The sequence below is a fragment of the Amphiprion ocellaris genome, chromosome 6 (genome assembly GCF_022539595.1).
Source record: "Amphiprion ocellaris isolate individual 3 ecotype Okinawa chromosome 6, ASM2253959v1, whole genome shotgun sequence".
Classification (NCBI taxonomy): domain Eukaryota; kingdom Metazoa; phylum Chordata; class Actinopteri; family Pomacentridae; genus Amphiprion; species Amphiprion ocellaris.
In genome coordinates, this window is record NC_072771.1 from 9,050,915 (window position 1) to 9,070,186 (window position 19,272).

Genomic DNA, 19,272 nt, shown 5'->3' on the forward strand with positions numbered 1-19,272 from the left:
TATACGGGGTGGAGATGGAAAACCTACTCCTTTCTGAATGTACACACAACATATGAGTGTTATTAAAGGACCAGTCCTTTTAAATTCATTTGAAATGCAGCTAGTTTGCTGAGTTATCTGTACCTTCAAGGAGAAAGAGAGAGAGGGACAGTAAAGAAAGAGACAGACTCTGTAATGGAAATGAAAATAGAGCAGTGTTGAGAGCTTTGAAAGAGAGATTGTGTTTTCAGGATTTTGCTCTCTGCTCTCCCACCAGGAAAATGATGAACAGCTGTGACCTTAACCATTTCTAATCTAGATGTTCTTATTAACCACTACATATCTCTAAACATCTGACAGACTTTTCCTTTTAAGTCCATTGTCCCTGGGTGTTGAGGGGTATTCTTTGAAAGCTATCAGAGAATTTTATGTGGTTGTTCCCTTATCCCTCATTGTAACTGTGTGAGTGTCTTAAAACCCACTGGGTTTATGTCACTGTTCATGCATGTTAGATTAATGTGCATCAGAGCATGGTAGTTATTGCATGTGGCTATAATGGAGTACAGGGACCTTGTAAGACCACAGAGACGGACTAATTACTAAAGAATAGTATTATTATCTTCCAGAGAAATTAGCAAAGCAAACCTATGAAACTATGAAATTCACATTGTTTCACCTAGATCTGAGATATGCCAACTAGAACCTCTTAACATTAGTTTCCCCAGGGAGTGTATTTGGAGCAATCCATCTCCCGCTCCCTTTTTTCCCCACAAAAAATGAGAACTACCACCCTGAGGTAATAGGCACCTCCATATGACATTGAAGAGACATTTCAACTAAGAAAGGGAAACAGTATCCAAAGCCTCAATTTTTCAAGACAACTCTCATCCACACGCAGTTTTGTAACTACTTGACAGACTGTCAGGAATACTAGCATGACTTACGCATAGGGTCTTCCAATTTGTTTCCAGAGGAAGTGCTGGTTGGGTTCAGGCATTCTCCAGAAAGGTCTTTCCACTGCCTGACAAGTACCTCAGTTGAAATCAGTAGAGATGGAAATACTGGATTGCTTCTACTGAGTTGGGAGTCATATGCTGCCACAAATGAAGGTTTTAGAGTATCTTGAGATCTTGTTCACAAATGAGGGTAAATTAGAGCGGCCATTGAATTGGGCCATTGTGATGAAGGGGAAGCTGAGCTGGAAGCTGAAGAAGTCAGTCTACACATTCAATCTCCACCTGTGGTCACAAAGTGACTAAAAAAATGAGGTGATAGATCCAAACAGCTCAACTGAATTCATAGGGTTGGTTAAGGCCCTCTCAGACATCTACTCCTTTCTGTAAATCTGACACAATCAGAGTATGTCAGCTACAATTCTGAGTACCCTAGTAACTTTCCCATCAAAATAGCAACAGCAATCTTACTGTACCATTTCCCTATCACTTTCAACACAGCACAAGTCTGAACTGCATGCAGTAGGTAAATACAAGCAACATACTTTTCGAGTTTGAAATCTTTCTACTGAGTGTGTTAAATTCCTACAGAATCAAACAGCAGCAGGCTCCAGCACCTTCAAAGCAAGAAAGCTGCCTGTATTCATGCATATGGAACAACTTCACTAATTACTTATAAATTATCCCTCACAGATTCAGTCTTTTGTTTGTTGCCGCATTATTCAGCATTATGTCACTTGATGTGCTGTCTACTCTCATGAGTATGACTAACACTGCATGCATACTGAGGCTCTTTATGTCCCTATCATTTGGAAATGTCTGAATTAAGCTGAGTAAAACAGTAATGTAAAAGTGGCCCATATATGAATGATAAAAGGCTGTTACTTCAACAGATCGATGAAACCAGCAATGTTGGATAGCTCATGTCTGAAAAGGTCTTTACAGATCGGTTAAAGAACTGAGGCCTTCACTTAGTAAGGAAGCAATTGATGTGGTTTGAGCATCTGATAAGCATGTCTCCTGTGCGCCTCTTTGTGGGTAGTTTTTGGGCCCATTTCACTGTAAGACACTGCAGTATACACAGAGCATACTGGGTATACATCTCATCTTGCTGGGGAATGCCTCAGGATTGAGAGAAGCTTAAATAAAATCTTGTAAGATTGTAGGGTTTCTTTGTAGGATGTGACCACATCCTATCTTGTGGTGTGATGGAAAAGAATCTGAATAGATACTTAAAGGGCTTTTTCAGCACAATCCTATCAGAAACTATTGGTCAAAACCATTTGATACTTTCTGATAGACTTCTAAGAGCTCTAGATGTATCGGAGAATCGGCTTCTCCTTCTTGTGTATCACAGATGTCTTTTTGCCATTTGTCTTTTATGACACTGCTCTTTATCCCTTGTTGTTTCCATCTTGTTTATATCACAGCTTGCAAAAGAACTCCACTCACTTTATGAATTAATGTATTCTGTAGTTGTTTTTTTCACTTGGTCCTGTTGTTTGAACCAGTTTGATTTTGGACACTAGGTTATTCACATTAGGCTGTCAGTCTGTCCATCTGGAGCGCAGTTTGCATTTGAAAAGCTATTGATAAATTGCTCATTTCAGGTGTTGAGATGATTTCAGGTAGTGGCACCATAAAGAGTTTAGTATGCTTTAAACAAAGACAGCTTATTGAAAAGCCCACTTTATACAGTAACTGGGCAGGTGTGAGAGGGTGAGAAAGTAGTAAGTTGTACAGATGAGTGCCACATTTAAGTGTGCCTTCATGAAAAGCTACTTGAATCTTTTGTATGATTTATCATGTCTTTCCTGTTTGTATGACAGCATGTCAAATACATTGGCTCCTTTCGAGTGTACTCAGCTTAAAATTGGATGCTGCTATTATATGCTGTAACAGTTGCTTTTGTGATATTCAACCAGTGTGTATTCCATCTCGTAAACACATTTGCTGTTGATGATGAAGCCCTCATAGTGAGTATTATAGAAACTATCAAACTAGCCAGGAGTGGACAACAAATTCTGTTGGTATATTGTGACAGATAGGTACATTATTGTTACAGATGTTGTGTCGTGCTCCACTTATTGCTCACAACATCGCAAAGAACAATGCACATTTTTCCTCCTGATGCCCTACATTTGACAGATTTTTGCTGTTATTGAAATAGTTTAGTCCTATCTTGGCAGCAGTGTGTTGTCATAGTACCAGAATTAATCAAATATGCATTGACATCAATCCTGAAATGATGATCCTTACTTAAAACATTAGGAAAAGTTATTGAATAACGGATTATAGATAATAGACATCCATCTATTCATTATCTATACACCATTTAATCCATATTAGAGTTGTGGGGGGCTGGAGTCTATCCCAGCTGACCTAAGGCGATGACAGGGGACTTCCTGGACAGATCACAGTGCTACCTATACCGACAAACAATCACACTCACATTCACACATACACATACACACAATTTGGAGTCACTAGTTAACCTCAGCATATTGCTGGACTGTGGGAATACCGGGTTAAAACCCACGTATGCACAGGGAGAACACACAAACTCCACACAGAAAGATCTCAGGCCCAGGCCGGGACACGAACCAGGGATCTTCTAGCTTTGAGGTGACTGGATAACACAACATGGAAAATGAAACTGAATTACTGCAGCTCACAGAGGTTTATTTAAACATTTCATCTCTGACAATGACCATGCAATGAATGTGCTTTTGTCCTGTTGTGGTAAATGCAAAATCTTTGGCCAAAATATGTATTTTAACTTTGATGGAAACTTAATTTCAGATTTTAATTACTAAGATCCTAATCACAGAGATGCTCACTCAAGACACCCAATGGATTAGGGTTCCTGATGCACAGTCTCAGTTGTGATCATATTTGCATGTGTTCAAATATTGTCTTTTTTAACAGGGACAAAGGAAGCCTTTCCATAAATTAACTAATTAATTGCATGTGTTCAAATAGAGAGTGCTGCATAGACTGATTTGTTCATGTAAGCCAGGATTACATGGCACACATAGATGAATAGTTGGGAGATGCATGTGCCTGTGTGAGGTTGTCTGTATTGTGGGGTGTGTGCTGCTTGGGAAATCATGACAAGTCCTACACACCCCTGTTCTTGAAATGCATTCCCTGTTTTACTGTCATACACATTATGAATACAGTATAATACATGTATACATATTGCTTTTGTTTTTGTTAGAATCAGTTGTTGCCTTTCTACCATTGTAGAATTCTATTGTATTGTTTATAAAAGACTATAAAAATTGACAGGAAGGTTGCTGTGTGAATATTCTGTGGAACATGCTTCCACTGTAATATATAAGAGTGGATATATATTTGGCAAGAAAAAAATAGTATTTTTTTGGATTGAAACACAGTGGGGTAATAAATGACTAAAATTTCATCAAACAAGTTTATTAAACTGACTTTGGCTATTCCTAAAAATATAAAGCGCACAGTTTTGAACCCCCTTTTTTGGAGAGAGTGATGAAAAGATGATGTCAGTCTCATATGTTTACTACAGAACTAAAGGTAGGGCATATATACTCTAGTTTAATATAAAGACTGGAAGCATAACAACTTCTCTAATAATTATATGTTCTTGCATCAAGACACCTTCAGCAAGCTAAATATGACTCATGTCACTAATATAGCTTTGATATCCTTTATTCAGATGTATGGGCCTTCTCATTTACTATCATCTACAACTGAGCAATGATTAGTCCTGTCTTCGCTCTAAGACCCTTGTCTTACAGTCATCTCAATCCAAGCTATTCTCTTTTCAGCTCCCTATGCACTGGAACAAGTTACTCAAATTCATTTTATCAGAGTCCTTCTTTATCTTCAAATATGTCTTAAAGATCTCTTCTGAGGGTACTTACTCACCTAATATGCTTTGTCTATCTCAAACTTTAAAAAAATGTAATTTGGTATGCACTTACACACTGTTGAGCCAAAACTTTATGCGCACCACTGCCACCACAACAATTCTAACCTGCCAAGGAATGGACTCTGAAGTTCTATTTATAGTGTGAAAACTAATGGATAAACCACATAGTTTTTTGTTGTTTTCTTTTTGTTTTCTTTGAACATCAAATGCAAATTTTTAGTAGGAATTCTAAGTATTTATGATCATTAAATTTATTTGTTCAGTGCGAATTGCTAAGGAAGCCATCTTATAAAAAATTATTTGTATGAGCAACTTACAATGGCAAATCAAATCATTATCAAAATGTCTGCTTCTCTGCCATTGGTCCATTTACATTCTGCCAAACCCTGGACTAGCCAAGACCTCTGAAGGTAGCTTGTGGTATCAGGTACCAAGACAATTTTGTGTTGGAGTCACCGCAGATCAGATTTGTTTCAACATATCCCCCAACACTGTTCCAATGAAACATTGTTTGTCCCTCCTAGAATCACACTCAGTGGACTCTCACCACTGTAACCAACAGCACCCCACAAGCCTTGCAGTTGATGTGTTGACCCAGTGGTCTGGCAGTGATAGGCAGTATTTATATTTCTTGGTATTATTGTGAAAAAATTCCATACTAACCTTTCCGAATACTGAAAGATCACTTCTCACTGAAGTGGTCTGAGAGGAAACTAGACTTCTTCACATTGTCCTGGCTGCGTTTTAAACGTTTAGAAAAGGTAGGCTGTGATAGTAGATTTCAGCCAAACCACAGGGCTTTACATCTAGATCAGGTAAGATAGTATAAATAGTGACAGTGTCCTTGCTAGGAAAATGACAATGTGGTGCAGGTGAAAAGGCAGAGGACTTTCATGTGGGAGAGGAGCGACTGAATCCTTAGTAAAGCCACAAATGAATGTTGACTTTTTGCATGACTGTTTTTGTACATAGTGGGAGAGACTTCGGACAGAGAGGAGAAAACGCAGGAACAGGGCTGTATCTTCAGAAGATTCTCTGTGTATTTCTTCCAGCATGATGACTAGGAGATACAACTGCTAACTTAGTACCTGATATATCCCAGTGTCTGACATGTGCCACTTTTGTAAGATAATTGTTACTCATATGTGAGTGGTCAGAGTCTTTTAGTTCATCATTGTGTTAGTTCATGCACCTGCAACCTTGAGGACTATGAATATAGGTAGGATTCCTCTTAATCTACTTTGGCTTGGTTCATGCAGCATTATATTGGTTTAGACAAAGATATCAGTTAAATGAATAAATATAAAGACATATCCTTTATGAATGTATATACTGATCTGCAACAGTAAATACACTGCCCGTCCAAAAAAAGTTTCACACTCTAATATTTTGTTGGACCGCCTTTAACTTTGAGTATGGCTCATTCACTCATTCACTCTGGCACTGTTTCGATAAGCTACTGAAATGTCACAGCATTTGTTTCTGTCCAAAGTTGGATTAATTTTCTGCCAAGATCTTATATTGATGATGGGAGAGTTGAACTGCTGCACAAAGTCTTCTCCAGAACATCCCAAAGATTCTCAATGGGGCAGAGGTCTGGACTCTGTGGAGGACAATCCATGTATGAAAATGATGTCTCATGCTCCCTGAACCACTCATCCACAATGTGAGACCCATGAATCCAAGAAAAGCTGATGGAAAGACCTGGTCATTCAGTATATTCAGGTAGTCAGCTGACCTCATTCTTTGGACACACAACGTTGCTGAACCTGACCAACCCCAGATCATAACCCTGCCCCACAGGCTTGTAGGCACTAGGCATGATGAGTGCATAGCTTCATCCACCTCTCTTCTTGCCCTGATGTGCCCATCACATTGAAACAGGGTGAATCTGGACTCATCACACCACATGACCCTCTTCCATTGCTCCAGAGTCCAATCTTTATGCTCCGTAGTAAATTGAAGCCTTTTTTTCCCATTTAGCCTCACTCATCAGTGGTTTTCTTAGGGCTACGCAACTGTTTAGTCTCAATCTCTTGAGTTCCCTTCGCATTACGTGTGTGGAAATGGTCTTACTTTCACTATTAAACATAGCCGTGAGTTCCACTGTTAATTTCTTATATGATTTCACCAAACATTTAAGTGATCACGATCATCCAAGAGATTGTTCCCACCACATTTCTTCCTCGAAGAGATGATGGTTCACCACTATCCTCCCAGGTTTTAATAATGCGTTGGATGGTTCTTAACCTGATTTTAGTAGTTTCAGAAATCTCCTTAGTTGTTTTCTTTGCTTGAAGCAGCTCATAATTTGACCTGTCTGAGACAGATTAACATCCTTTCCATGACCACAGGATATGTCCTCAGACATGGTTGTGAAATGACAAATGAGAAGCTCCTCACTGCACCAGCTAGGGTTAAATAAATTGTTGCAGCTGAAATGTATTCATCACTGCAGTAATTATCCAGTGGAAGGCTCTTCCCTATTTGTTTAGTTAAATCCTGGTACCGACAGGCAGTGTGTTTTTTTGGACAAGCAGTGTATGTTGCATGTGTATATGTTGTATGTTGTATATGTTGTAATACATGCTTGCCACCTTAATTTTTACAGTAACTATGAGACAAATGGCAAGTCACAGAATGCTGATTCTGAGCATAGCACTAAATTCGAGTTAACTTACATCACTTTGTGGGGGTTTTATTTTTATTTTTTATTTTTGCTTTAGAGAGAACCAGAGCATATGTTTCTTCCTGTTTCCAACCAAAATTCCGTAGACTACGTATGTCTTGACTCCATATTTAACCTACAAACGTGACATGGATATCAATCTTCTCTTCAACCATTCTCTTAAAAACACAGCAAAATTTCTCTCCACCCCCATCTTATGGAAATGTCCAACTTAACATTTGGGTTCATGTATGAGTTTTCTTTTTTGGTACATCAGAGCAGTGACAACCGCATTTGTTAAAATCAAATGGTTTATGTTACCAATAAACAACTGTATGCACAAAAGCAATGTGACGCAGAGGATAATGCAAAGAAAGCCTTGGTTATCAAAACTTGCTTCCTCATGTTCCATTTTTCCCGCTCTAAACCTGTTCAGGAATACTGGCTGCTGTTTGGCACATAGCCTTGTGGATGAGCATAAGCAACATTAACCTCACAAGTGGCTGTTAGATGTCAGCTTAACAGTGTTGCTGTAATTTATTGGATATCAAGAAAATCAATTGCTGTGTGCCTCTTAAATCAAGCTGATCTAAACGCACTTGATTCACACTTCAAATTTAAAAAATAGAGTGTAATTTCAACCATCATGGCAGAGCGATGACTGAAAAGCAATAACTGCTGGTGTGACGCTCATCAATATTAGCAATATGGAAAAAGATTTTATTAACTGCATTCTCTTTGTAGAAAATTCTGTGTGTGGTCTGACTGTCTTTGCTGTTCACAGGGGGACCAAAGGCAAGGACATCAGCACTATCAAGTCACTGAGGGTTCTCCGAGTTCTCAGACCTCTCAAGACCATCAAACGTCTGCCAAAACTCAAGGTTTTACTCCAGTGCTTTTTTCTCATTTATTTGAATTCTTTCTGCTCAGGTGGCAGGGCTTAGCTGTGACTCTTATTGCCACAGATGTGTGACTTTTATGCCAAATGAGATTGTTATGAGCAAAAGCAATCCCACCATAAACATACTGTAGTAGGTGTTCTGGGTGCATGAGTTTGATTTTTTTTTTTTTTTTTACATAGTTTGTATCAAACCTTTGTGTAAATTGGCATTAACATGCTCTTGGAAATAATGTGTTAACAGGCTGGTTTAAATCGTTATAAACATGTAATTGTAAGAACAAATGTTGTTTAACTAATGCATACCTAATACAAAGAGTTTCAAAAGAAGGCAAGGCTTTCCCTTTAAGGCTTTTCCCTTTTGCATAGGCCAAAACAACTTATTCTGATCATATTGAAAGTATGGCTGTAAGCAATGATAGCCAGTTATATGTCAAATGACCAAAGATTCTCTGCAAGTGATATATGAGGTCACATCCTGCTTTGGTTGTTCGCTTGCCTTGGACAAGATGATTTACAGAGTTGGGTTCAGGAACTGCAAGCTCATAAGATTTCAGATGAGCAGATAACAGCATATTGCTTTTTTTTTCTGGCATCTACATTGCCAATTAGTGCAACTCTTTGTCTTAGTCACCAGAATTTTGGTAGCAGATCCTTTGTGTCCTATAGGTTGTAGGGTCAGACCTCAGTGAATTGGGCTTGTTTCTGCATAGCTCATTGATGCTTGATTGAGAAGTGGGATCTGGGTAGTTTGGAGGCAAAATCAGTGCCTGGGTTCTGTGTCCTTTGAATCATTCCAGAGCAGTTTTTGCTGTGAGGCTGGGCACGTTGTCCTGCTAAGGGAGGCCACTGCTTTTGGGGAGTGCTGTTGCCATGGAGGGAAGGGCCTTGTCTGTACTTGGTCTGCAGCAATCTTAAGATGGGTTACTTTGACACGTTCAAAGTAGCATCAACATGGATGACAGCAGATTTTCCAGTAGACCATTGCAATTTGGTGAGATGTCATCTCACTTCAACTGTCAGTGGTTTTAATGTTGTGGGTAATCAGTTTGGTCAACATGAAAGGTTGCCAGAGTCCACCCTTGGAATCTCCTAAGATATCATGACATATAATTTCCTGGAAAAAGCCAACCCATGCATCATAATAATAAAGATGACATCGATGATGTACTGTATAAGAAAAGGTAGAAACACAGTGATTTCCAATACAGTTCTGCTATTTGCTTCCAAATTCTGAGTCTTATATCTTGTTTAACACAAGCAACACATACATTTTTTTTGTCCAGACCCACTAGCATGCTTTGGCACAAGGAATTTTTTATAGTGTTTTCAGTTGCTGGGTTTGGCCTGATTCAGATGAACAGGGCCATCTGAAAGACACTCCTGAGTATTTTTTACTATATTCAAAAATAATTTTCTGTAATGTTCCAGTCTAAAATGTTTTTGTGTTTGTATGTGTCCTCAGGCGGTGTTTGACTGTGTAGTCAACTCGTTGAAGAACGTGCTGAACATCCTCATTGTTTACATCCTCTTCATGTTCATCTTTGCTGTCATCGCGGTTCAGCTCTTCAAGGGAAAATTTTTCTATTGTACTGATGAGTCCAAAGGCCTGGAGAAGGACTGCAAGTTGGTCTAAAATCCCCATTGTCCTCATTTCTTATCACGGAAACTTTTTAATTGTAAACTGTTAAATGATGCTTTGCATGTGTCTCACCCAAGCTTTACTCTTAACTTCATGTCTTGCAGAGGACAGTTCCTAGACTACGACAAAGATGATGTGGCTGCTATGACAAGGGAGTGGAAGAAATATGAGTTTCATTATGACAATGTGCTGTGGGCCTTCTTGACTCTCTTCACTGTTTCTACTGGGGAGGGATGGCCAACGTAAGTGCAGCGGACTTGTCTCCCTCTGTAACATATAAAAATGCAAATTTGTTCAGAAATCTTAAATGTAGCCTAAACTGTTCCGGGGGGAAAATTGTGTCATTGCAAATCCAAGTAGGAAGATAACACAGTCAAAACTTTTAAATATATCATCTAAATATTCTGAGGAACATATAAAGATATTTAACCTCACAAGTGTCAAAAATAAAACTAAGAACATATAGAATGTGAATCATAAAAGCTGTAAAAGCAAATACAAATAAGAAAAATGTATGCAACGGTGTTTAACAGACAGTGATTCAGCTTTATGTCGTTTGCGCTCTGATTGAAGGGCCATGTTTAATCCCATCAGCCCCACTCACTCAGCTGCTGGTTGCTCACTGTTTAGCCCCCTATTTAGGAAACTCATTTTTGTGTGTCTTTGCACTTGCTTTTCTGATTTAGTTCTTGGAGTAATTTGCTGACACATGATGTATAAAATAGCCAATCACTTCTACGTCTTAGTTAGGTATATACGGCTTGCTTATAATATCCTGAAATTTTTATGGCATGGTGTTACCTCTGTAGTAACTTTGTTATAATATCAGTATATAATAAAACCCTCCTTACCTTCCATATTAAATTCATCCCTGTTTCACATTCACAAAATGCTTCCCAATTGCTCATAACCTTTGCTGTTAGGCAAACAAACTTTTCTAGTTCATCTTTTGTCATGAACTGAAGTTTAAACATGTATAAAGTTATCTGGCTTTGACACTGGTTGGAAATATTTATTTTGATTTCAATATTTTAATGTATTTATTGAATAATATTTACCACAGTGTAACAGTGAATATTACACTGTACTTCACCTCCTTGTCATTTTCCTTGCAGTGTTTTAAAACACTCTGTGGATGCCACCTTTGAAGACCAGGGTCCCAGTCCAGGCTACCGGATAGAAATGTCCATCTTCTATGTGGTCTACTTTGTGGTCTTCCCTTTCTTCTTTGTCAACATCTTTGTTGCGCTGATAATTATCACCTTCCAGGAGCAGGGGGACAAGGCCTTGTCTGAGTGCAGCTTGGAAAAGAATGAGGTAATTCACAAGCACAGCAAACAGCTCTGGGGTATGTGATGTGTTGACAGTATCTTTAACATAATGCTTGGGAGGAAGGGGTGGGAAGGGGGTGAGGGTGGGGTGGGGGGGGTGGGGGTTCATTGACAGGAGACTTTTGGAATAGACTGAAAAACAATTTGTTTATGAGACATAACCAAACTGTAACTTTTCCCTAGAAGATATTGACCTGATTGGCCATGCGTTCCTTTGATAATTGAGTAAAATTTTTAAATGTGACTACAACTCAAATGATTCTGCATGCATATGAGTAAAATTATGACTTTCTGCTCTATAAGACTTGTTGCCCTTTGAGTGAGACTAGTCAGTGGAGCAGAGTCGGTTGGTCAAAGCACTAAGGATGCAGCAGCATCGAATAACAGTATTGAATACCAGGTCCAATTATTTGGAGGGTGTATGTCAGTGGATTTGAAGATATTTTAAGATATGCTTGTTTAACACAAGCAGTAAGTATGAGTCTGTCTTACTGAAGGTCCAAGACCTCTTCACCTTCAACATTTCACTTGAATTAGCAATATCTGTGCAATGTCTGTCATTAATTTAACTGCACAAAGGCTTGATTTGTAGTTTACCTCACAGTGAAGTACTGCTACAAGCGAAACTGTTTCAGGGCTTGCATTAATGTCAAGCAACAACCTAGCCAGTTATTGAAGTTCATGCATCTTTATGGTAATTACTCCACCAAGGAGCGCAGTGGAGTTATGTGACGATCAGCACTGGTTTGTCTGTGTGTCTGTTAGCAACATTACTCAAAAACTGATTATGGATTAACATTAAATTTTCAGGGAAGGTCAGAAATGACACAAGGAACAATTGATTAGATTTTGGCAGTGATGCAGCTTATACTCTGGATCCACAGATTTGTTAAAGATTTCTGTATCTTTGCAAGATAGTTGCATTGTAACTATGACTATAAGTGAATAGTACGTGTGCTGCCTGCTACTGATCACATGATTGCGATCCTACGACAAATTGACCGCTGCGGACTTATCGGGACTTCCACACTTAGACCAGTAAGAACACTTGTCTATACTCTTAACCCCAGCATACACCTCCCTCAGAAAAAATGGCCAACACACCATTAAAACATGGCCTGAAGGAGCTTCCTGGCAGCAGTAGGACTTCTTTGAAAGGACTAACTGTGAAATCTTTGAGACTCAGGACTACACAGGATACAGGAATCCACACTAACTGTACTCGACTGCACAGAACTGTGTTGACAATGTCATTGTCAACAAACACATCCAAGTGTACCTCAATCAGAAGCCCTTGATGACAAAGAAAGTAAATCTCTTCTCAAGGACCGTTACACAGTCTTCAGGTCTGGTAACAGGACTTGATACAGTGCTCCTAGAGCCAATCTGATGAGAAGCATATATGTGAAGCAGTATGGACAAGCGAAGACCCATTTGTTTAGATTTGCTTTAGTTTTATTAGTTTAATATTTTTTTTTCTGTTGCTCTGTCTTTTTGGTCTTTTATTTTGAAGCACTTTAAATATCTGCTCCTGAAAGTGCTACATAAATGAACCTTACCTACTTGTATATAAATAATAAATACATTAAAGCAGAGGTGCTTTTTTTTTATTGCAGAGGGCTTGTATTGACTTTGCTATAAATGCCAAACCTCTGACACGCTACATGCCTGAGGACACGCAGTCCTTCCAGTACAGGATGTGGAAGTTTGTGGTATCAGCTCCGTTTGAGTACTCCATCATGATCATGATTGCTCTCAACACTGTGGTGCTCATGATGAAGGTAAGAACTTTTGAAGTGGACATTGCACAATCGATACAGTTGGTTTTATGTTTTTCAAGTGTTTCAGGAAATTAATCATTGATCCCTCAACTCTGCAATGAGAAGTTGGATGCCACAGTTTTACTGCTGATGCATGTTCCCATCTACTCTCCTTGCCAAAAGTATTGGAACAGTGAAGCCAGTTCCTTTATTTTTGCTGTAGACTGAAAACATTTGGGTTTGACATCAAATGATGAATATGAGACAAGAGATTTTATAACCATGTTCATACAGTTAGATAGCTAGTCAGTTTGTGGTGCACTGGTTCTGTGTGACAGCAAGTCTGTGTAGCTCCATTGTAGCATGTTTCTGTCAATGTTTTTAAAGTGTCTGTTTCTTGAATTACCCCCTCTTTGGGGGGACAAAGCACAAAGACTGTAAAAAGGAGGAGGCAGCTACATTGTCAGTCAAACAGGACCTCTAAAACTCACTGATTATCAAATGATGTGTTGTTAGTTTGATCTGCACAAAAAAACTGTAATAACACTGTAAAAGCAGCAGTTCATGGCATAACAAGTGGTTGTGTTAGTTGGGAGCTATACTAAGCCAGCCAGCTAAATGCTATACTAGCATATATAACAAACAGATATAAGTGGTATCTAATTTGTCACGTAATTCTCAGCAGAAAGCAAATGAGTGTGTTTCCCTAAATATTGAACTACTTCTTTGTGGAATTTAAATTTATCAGCATGCAAAAATGGATCAGAAAAGGTGTACCTTGAAACACAATTTGCCTCTTGTCTCCCAGTTCCATGGAGCGCCAGACTTCTATGAAGCAATGCTGAAGAACCTCAACATAGTTTTTACCACTCTCTTCTCTCTGGAATGTATCCTGAAGATCATCGCTTTTGGTCCGCTGGTAAGTAACGGTTCCAGAGCAGCTCTAAGGGCCTTGAAAGATAGAAGATAGCTATTGACTATCAACTGCTGTTTTTTAGAATTACCTAAAGGATGCCTGGAACGTGTTTGACTTTGTCACAGTGCTGGGCAGCATCACTGACATACTGGTGACTGAAATCAATGTAAGTGCACCTTTTCACATCTACTTTACCCCTTAGTTGAACTATGCGTTGTATCCATACAACACTGTTGTCATTGTATTGAGTGTTAGTCAGGACACACTGTACAAACAAGCTAACAAGCCACAGGAGCAAAGACAAGCACACGCTTGTGAGCCAGTTCTTAGACTAATCTTTAATATGTGGTCTATAGTGGAATAATGTTGTGCTCTGTTTTCTGTGTTGGACAGTTTCTTTACTCATTTCAGTTCATTTACCTATGTACATATGTATTGTAAAGAAGCCTTTGACTGATTTATATGTGTGTATTTGTTGACTTGTATCAGTTAATGTTATGCAATATGACTGTTCCAGTTCTTCTGTTCTCTTGTCTCTCCTTCTTTCCTACCTTTTCCTCTCTGCTCTTCTATCTATCTATCTATCTATCTATCTATCTCTCTCTTTTTATATATATATATATATATATATATCATGTCTCTCCTACAACATTTGTTGTTGATTGTCGTCACTGGTCTTGCCATGCCTTGGTCCCAAACTTCACTAGACTACGGTGAGTGACTTTCTGCTGCCATTTTCTGCTCATTACTAAATACTCTTCCCATCAGTCTAAATGCAGATTTCACTTCAGTTACTGTTGAAACATTTGCCAGTTTAGAAGTCAAAGTGACTGAAGAGACATGTGCCCCAAAAATGAACCTTTCAAAATTATTTACATAGTTATTCTCCTCTTGCCATCTTGATATAAATCAGAATCAATGGGGCCTGCTCTTAGACTCCACACTATACAATATGACTGGATATTAATTACGGAATTGTAGCATGCAGTCCACGTCTTTGTATTCCCCCACTCACATAACCAGATTCTTCCTTCAATTTGTCACTGTATTTTCTGTGTGATGTAGTTCTGTTATATAGTGTTCCTTTTTCATGTTTGCATGTACAGAATTTATCACTGAGCTTCAGTGTAGACATAGTAACAAAGCAGGAATTTTACACAAATGAGACCTTAATTGTGAAAGAACTCCACACTCCTGAAGACTTACAGAACATCAGCTTGTTGATGCGAGTTAAATGCTTAAATATGCTTGGCACTGGATGATAATTTGTAACCAGCTGAAGCAACTTTCAGTCAGTAAGTCAGTAAGTGATGAGGTAGCTGGTTAGTAAGCGCTCAACGTTGGCTCTGTGTCTAACAGGACAGGCTGCTGAACCTGAGCTTTCTGAGACTCTTTCGAGCTGCTCGACTCATCAAGCTGCTGAGACAGGGCTACACCATTCGCATCCTGCTGTGGACCTTCGTCCAGTCTTTCAAGGTCCTTATACACATTATAAGATGACCACACATCAGCATTCAGATCCTTATTGGTCACGCACAAAACCAGACTCAAATAAAACAATGGAATAATTTACAGTGGATATTATTATTTTTGGTTTCCTGTTGCTCCCTTTAGGCTCTGCCTTATGTTTGCCTGCTGATTGCCATGCTGTTCTTCATTTATGCCATCATTGGGATGCAGGTGTGTGAAGCTGCTCTTCTGTGGTCACAGAGACAGTGATATTCATACAGTGATTCATCATAAAATGTTGTAGTCTTAACCAAAAAAGATATGAATTGCAGATTGCTAAGATACCCTGCCCTGTGTCTCTGCTGTAGGTGTTTGGCAACATTGACCTGAATGATGACACAGCTATCAATCACCACAACAACTTCCGCACTTTCCTCCAAGCTCTAATGCTGTTGTTCAGGTACCTTTATTATTTATATCCCACAGTTTCGAAGTTTTCTGTTTAAAAAAAAAAGTATTTCCATGGATTTCCATATGGTCAAACAACCCTCTAGATACGTTTAAACATAGCACTGTGTAAACGTATCAAGATTTGATGATGCAGCTCCACTGACTGTAGAAAGAAAGACATGAACAAGGTAGAGGTGTGGAGCAAACATGGGCAATGACGGTCGATTTAAAAATTACACACCTATCATAAAAAAGTATATACATGGAATGAGAGAGAACTTAAAAGCAGTAATGTATGAAACACGAAAGTCTGAATGTGTGTTATTAAGACTGTCATTGGTATGGACATGGGAACAAGGTAAAAAAAACTTGAATTTCACCAGAGGGGGTCTTTTAACTGTATTTATAGATTAATATTTAATGTTACTGAGAACCTTTCAGGAGCCTTAAGTGATCACTGGTAAAACAGAACAGCATAGAAGTCGGTGTTCTGTCTTTAATGTTGTTGAAGCTGAACTGTGGAAATGCAAATTGCTGCCAGCCTGTCATGTCTGTTCAATCAAAGGTCCTCTGTTTCTTTGTCTGCTTGTGTTTTTGCGTGGATCAGGAGTGCAACCGGGGAGGCCTGGCATGAGATCATGCTATCGTGTTTGAGTCACCGAGCCTGTGATGAGCGATCAGGGTCCCATGAGAAAGAGTGCGGCAGTGATTTTGCTTACTTCTACTTTGTCTCCTTTATATTCCTGTGCTCCTTCCTGGTTAGTACTGAAACACACCAAAATGTAGTCACTAAACTGTCACATGTGACTGCTGGGCTACATTGACCTTGCAGGAAATCTCAGATTCATTTGCATTATATATGTGTGTGTGTTACTGTAATTTGTCTTATTGTACAATCAGATTTCAGTAATTTTTATTTAAAGCTGGTGTAGGTAGAAATCTGGAAAATGCAACAAAGGAAGAAGGAAAAAAATTATATCAGAATTTTAAAATATGCAGCCCTCTACCTGTAGCTATCCCCCTCTGTGCTAAGCCCCTCCCACCAGACAATCCCAGATGTGCAAGGATAGTCAAGGTAAAAGGTTTAGATTCATTTTTCACATCACTCAGGATTCAAACTCCAATCTCCCAAGTAAGGGATCCCATCTAAAGGCCAATTCATGGTTTTCACATAGCCCTTAAAAGCAAACAGCAGATGTGCACAACATGAAGTTCTGTTCATACTATAATAGGTCCGTGTCAACATGCTACTTCTCAGTCACACTATCCCTCATATCGAGCACAGAAAAACATAAAAGGCTGCCGTGGATGTTTCTGAGAGACTACCTGTGGCTACCTGTGTGCACTCTTTATAGAATATAGTGGCTAGCTACAGATTGGCCTGTAGCACCATGTCAATGGAATTGTTCTTGAGTTGTGCCAAGCACATTGTAAAGACATAGCACATGATTTCTGTAGAGTCTGAAACTTCAAACTGTCTTTGAGCACAGTTGATAAACATGTACAAATCAAAACTCCTTCCATCATTTTGTATGTTATTTTAGAACAAGTTAATCCATTGTTGCATGAGAAGTTGGCTGATACAATGTTTTTTATTCTGCCATTGGATAATGATTCTAATGTGTAAAGCTCCGATTAGATCAGACAGTATCATTGTTAAGTTCATAAAGGGTTAATTGGTCATCTCCTGTAACTGGGGAGTTAACTGCCAACAAGCTAGCTAGCCAGAAACATGCTAGTGCTAGTCACTTACAGGATTTTCAACCAGTTTTCTAGCTGCTTGCTTTGAGATAAATTTCAGATATGTATCAATGATACCATATCTGCAGTTAAATTAAAAAGTTTTCATTCTGAAGTACCTGGAAAAGACACAGTTACATACATCATGCACTAAATTACTACTCTTATAAAGTACTTCTATCATTTACAATTTGTACTTTGAGTTCCAAAAATTATAAATACAGTGAATCCACAAGGAAATGACTGGAAAGGGTATTGATATTTCTAGAGGAGAAATGAACAATACAGTGTAGCCTTAATCTTATATGCATATGGGCTGGGTCGCACATACGAGCCTCGAAACAGCCCAAAGCTACAAATTCACTTTAGCATTTAAATTTTCACTCACAAACATCGAGAAGTTATATTCTATTCACCCTGCAACAACATTACTTTAAAATAAAGTATTTACATGATGTGAGTACATCACTTGGAATATCACTAAAGTGTATAACAGTATTTCCTGACATTGAGTGTAAAGTAGATGTAGAAAATTGGCACAACAGTGAATATACCTGTGATTACTGACACAAAAGTTAGAAATCCTGTGATCATTGAAATGAAACTTAGACATCTGATTTTTAATTAGCCTAACTGCATGAACATGGTTGTAAAACGACCTGTAAAGGCCAGAAAGTTCTCAAGTTTGGACCTATAAACTGCATCCATGTGCATCACTGCATCATGGTTCTGTCATGGACAAGATTTCCCTATTCAAAAATTCAATTAAGAGATTTCCCAAGCATGGAAACGATACAGCAAGATCAGTGGAAATGCAGTTGTTGCAGTAATCAGTAAGTATAGACTGAGCCATAGCAACATTAATCACAGCTGTAGCAGTTGTTCTACTAAAATGGCACCACAGACAGTGCACTATTTCCACAATCTGGCTCTGCGACATGCAAGTGCTTCAGACGTGGCTCCATTAGTGGAGATCATGTGACAGTTCAGACAGTGTGAAGGACGGTGCATAACTTCTATAGGGTAAACTACACTTTATGATAAAAATCAGGCACACCATTCCCATCTTTATAAAAATTAGGCCATCTGAGGGACCTTTATCAGGAATATTTCAGACTGAATATTCTGAAATTGATCAAATCTATTTGTATTGACCAGTCATTGACCTCCAGTTCCCAAACAAAGAAATATAGGGAAGAACCGAACCGGACTGTGAGAGAGGACTGCAGGCAGATGTGTCTTTGTGAAGATCTGTTGGATGAGTTGGGTCAATATGCAGAGACAGGCCGGAAACTTTTGCATAGTTGTGTTTAAAAGTGCACTGAAGTCAAAGAAGAGTCAAAGTTCATAGTTACAAAGAAAATATGTGCATTGTTGCAATAAAGAAGTCAAAGTAAGAAGCCACAATTTAAGTGAATAAATGAAATATAGCCCTAGAAAAATAGTAGGCCTTAAAAAGCCCTAAATTCAGTAGTAGAAAAAGCCTGCGTTGCATTCCAATGCTTTTTTATACAGGAAGTTCTTAAAGAAATATTCAAATTGGCATGTAATCAGTAATGGAATCCAGATGTTAGGA

The 19,272-nt window shown here is 38.7% G+C and overlaps 1 protein-coding gene across 9 annotated transcripts in view; it reads left to right on the forward strand.

Moving 5' to 3' along the window:
* Positions 1-19,272, forward strand: part of cacna1ba (calcium channel, voltage-dependent, N type, alpha 1B subunit, a) — a 164,637-nt gene that overhangs the window by 108,704 nt on the left and 36,661 nt on the right. For all 9 annotated transcript variants that reach the window (XM_055011217.1, XM_055011212.1, XM_055011218.1 and 6 more), the window contains 11 exons: positions 8,295-8,391; positions 9,874-10,034; positions 10,155-10,292; positions 11,166-11,367; positions 12,998-13,162; positions 13,950-14,060; positions 14,140-14,223; positions 15,417-15,533; positions 15,672-15,737; positions 15,875-15,966; positions 16,564-16,714. In XM_055011217.1, coding sequence (XP_054867192.1) covers positions 8,295-8,391; positions 9,874-10,034; positions 10,155-10,292; positions 11,166-11,367; positions 12,998-13,162; positions 13,950-14,060; positions 14,140-14,223; positions 15,417-15,533; positions 15,672-15,737; positions 15,875-15,966; positions 16,564-16,714 — 1,384 coding nt within the window. The remainder of the gene's footprint in view (positions 1-8,294; positions 8,392-9,873; positions 10,035-10,154; positions 10,293-11,165; positions 11,368-12,997; positions 13,163-13,949; positions 14,061-14,139; positions 14,224-15,416; positions 15,534-15,671; positions 15,738-15,874; positions 15,967-16,563; positions 16,715-19,272) is intronic.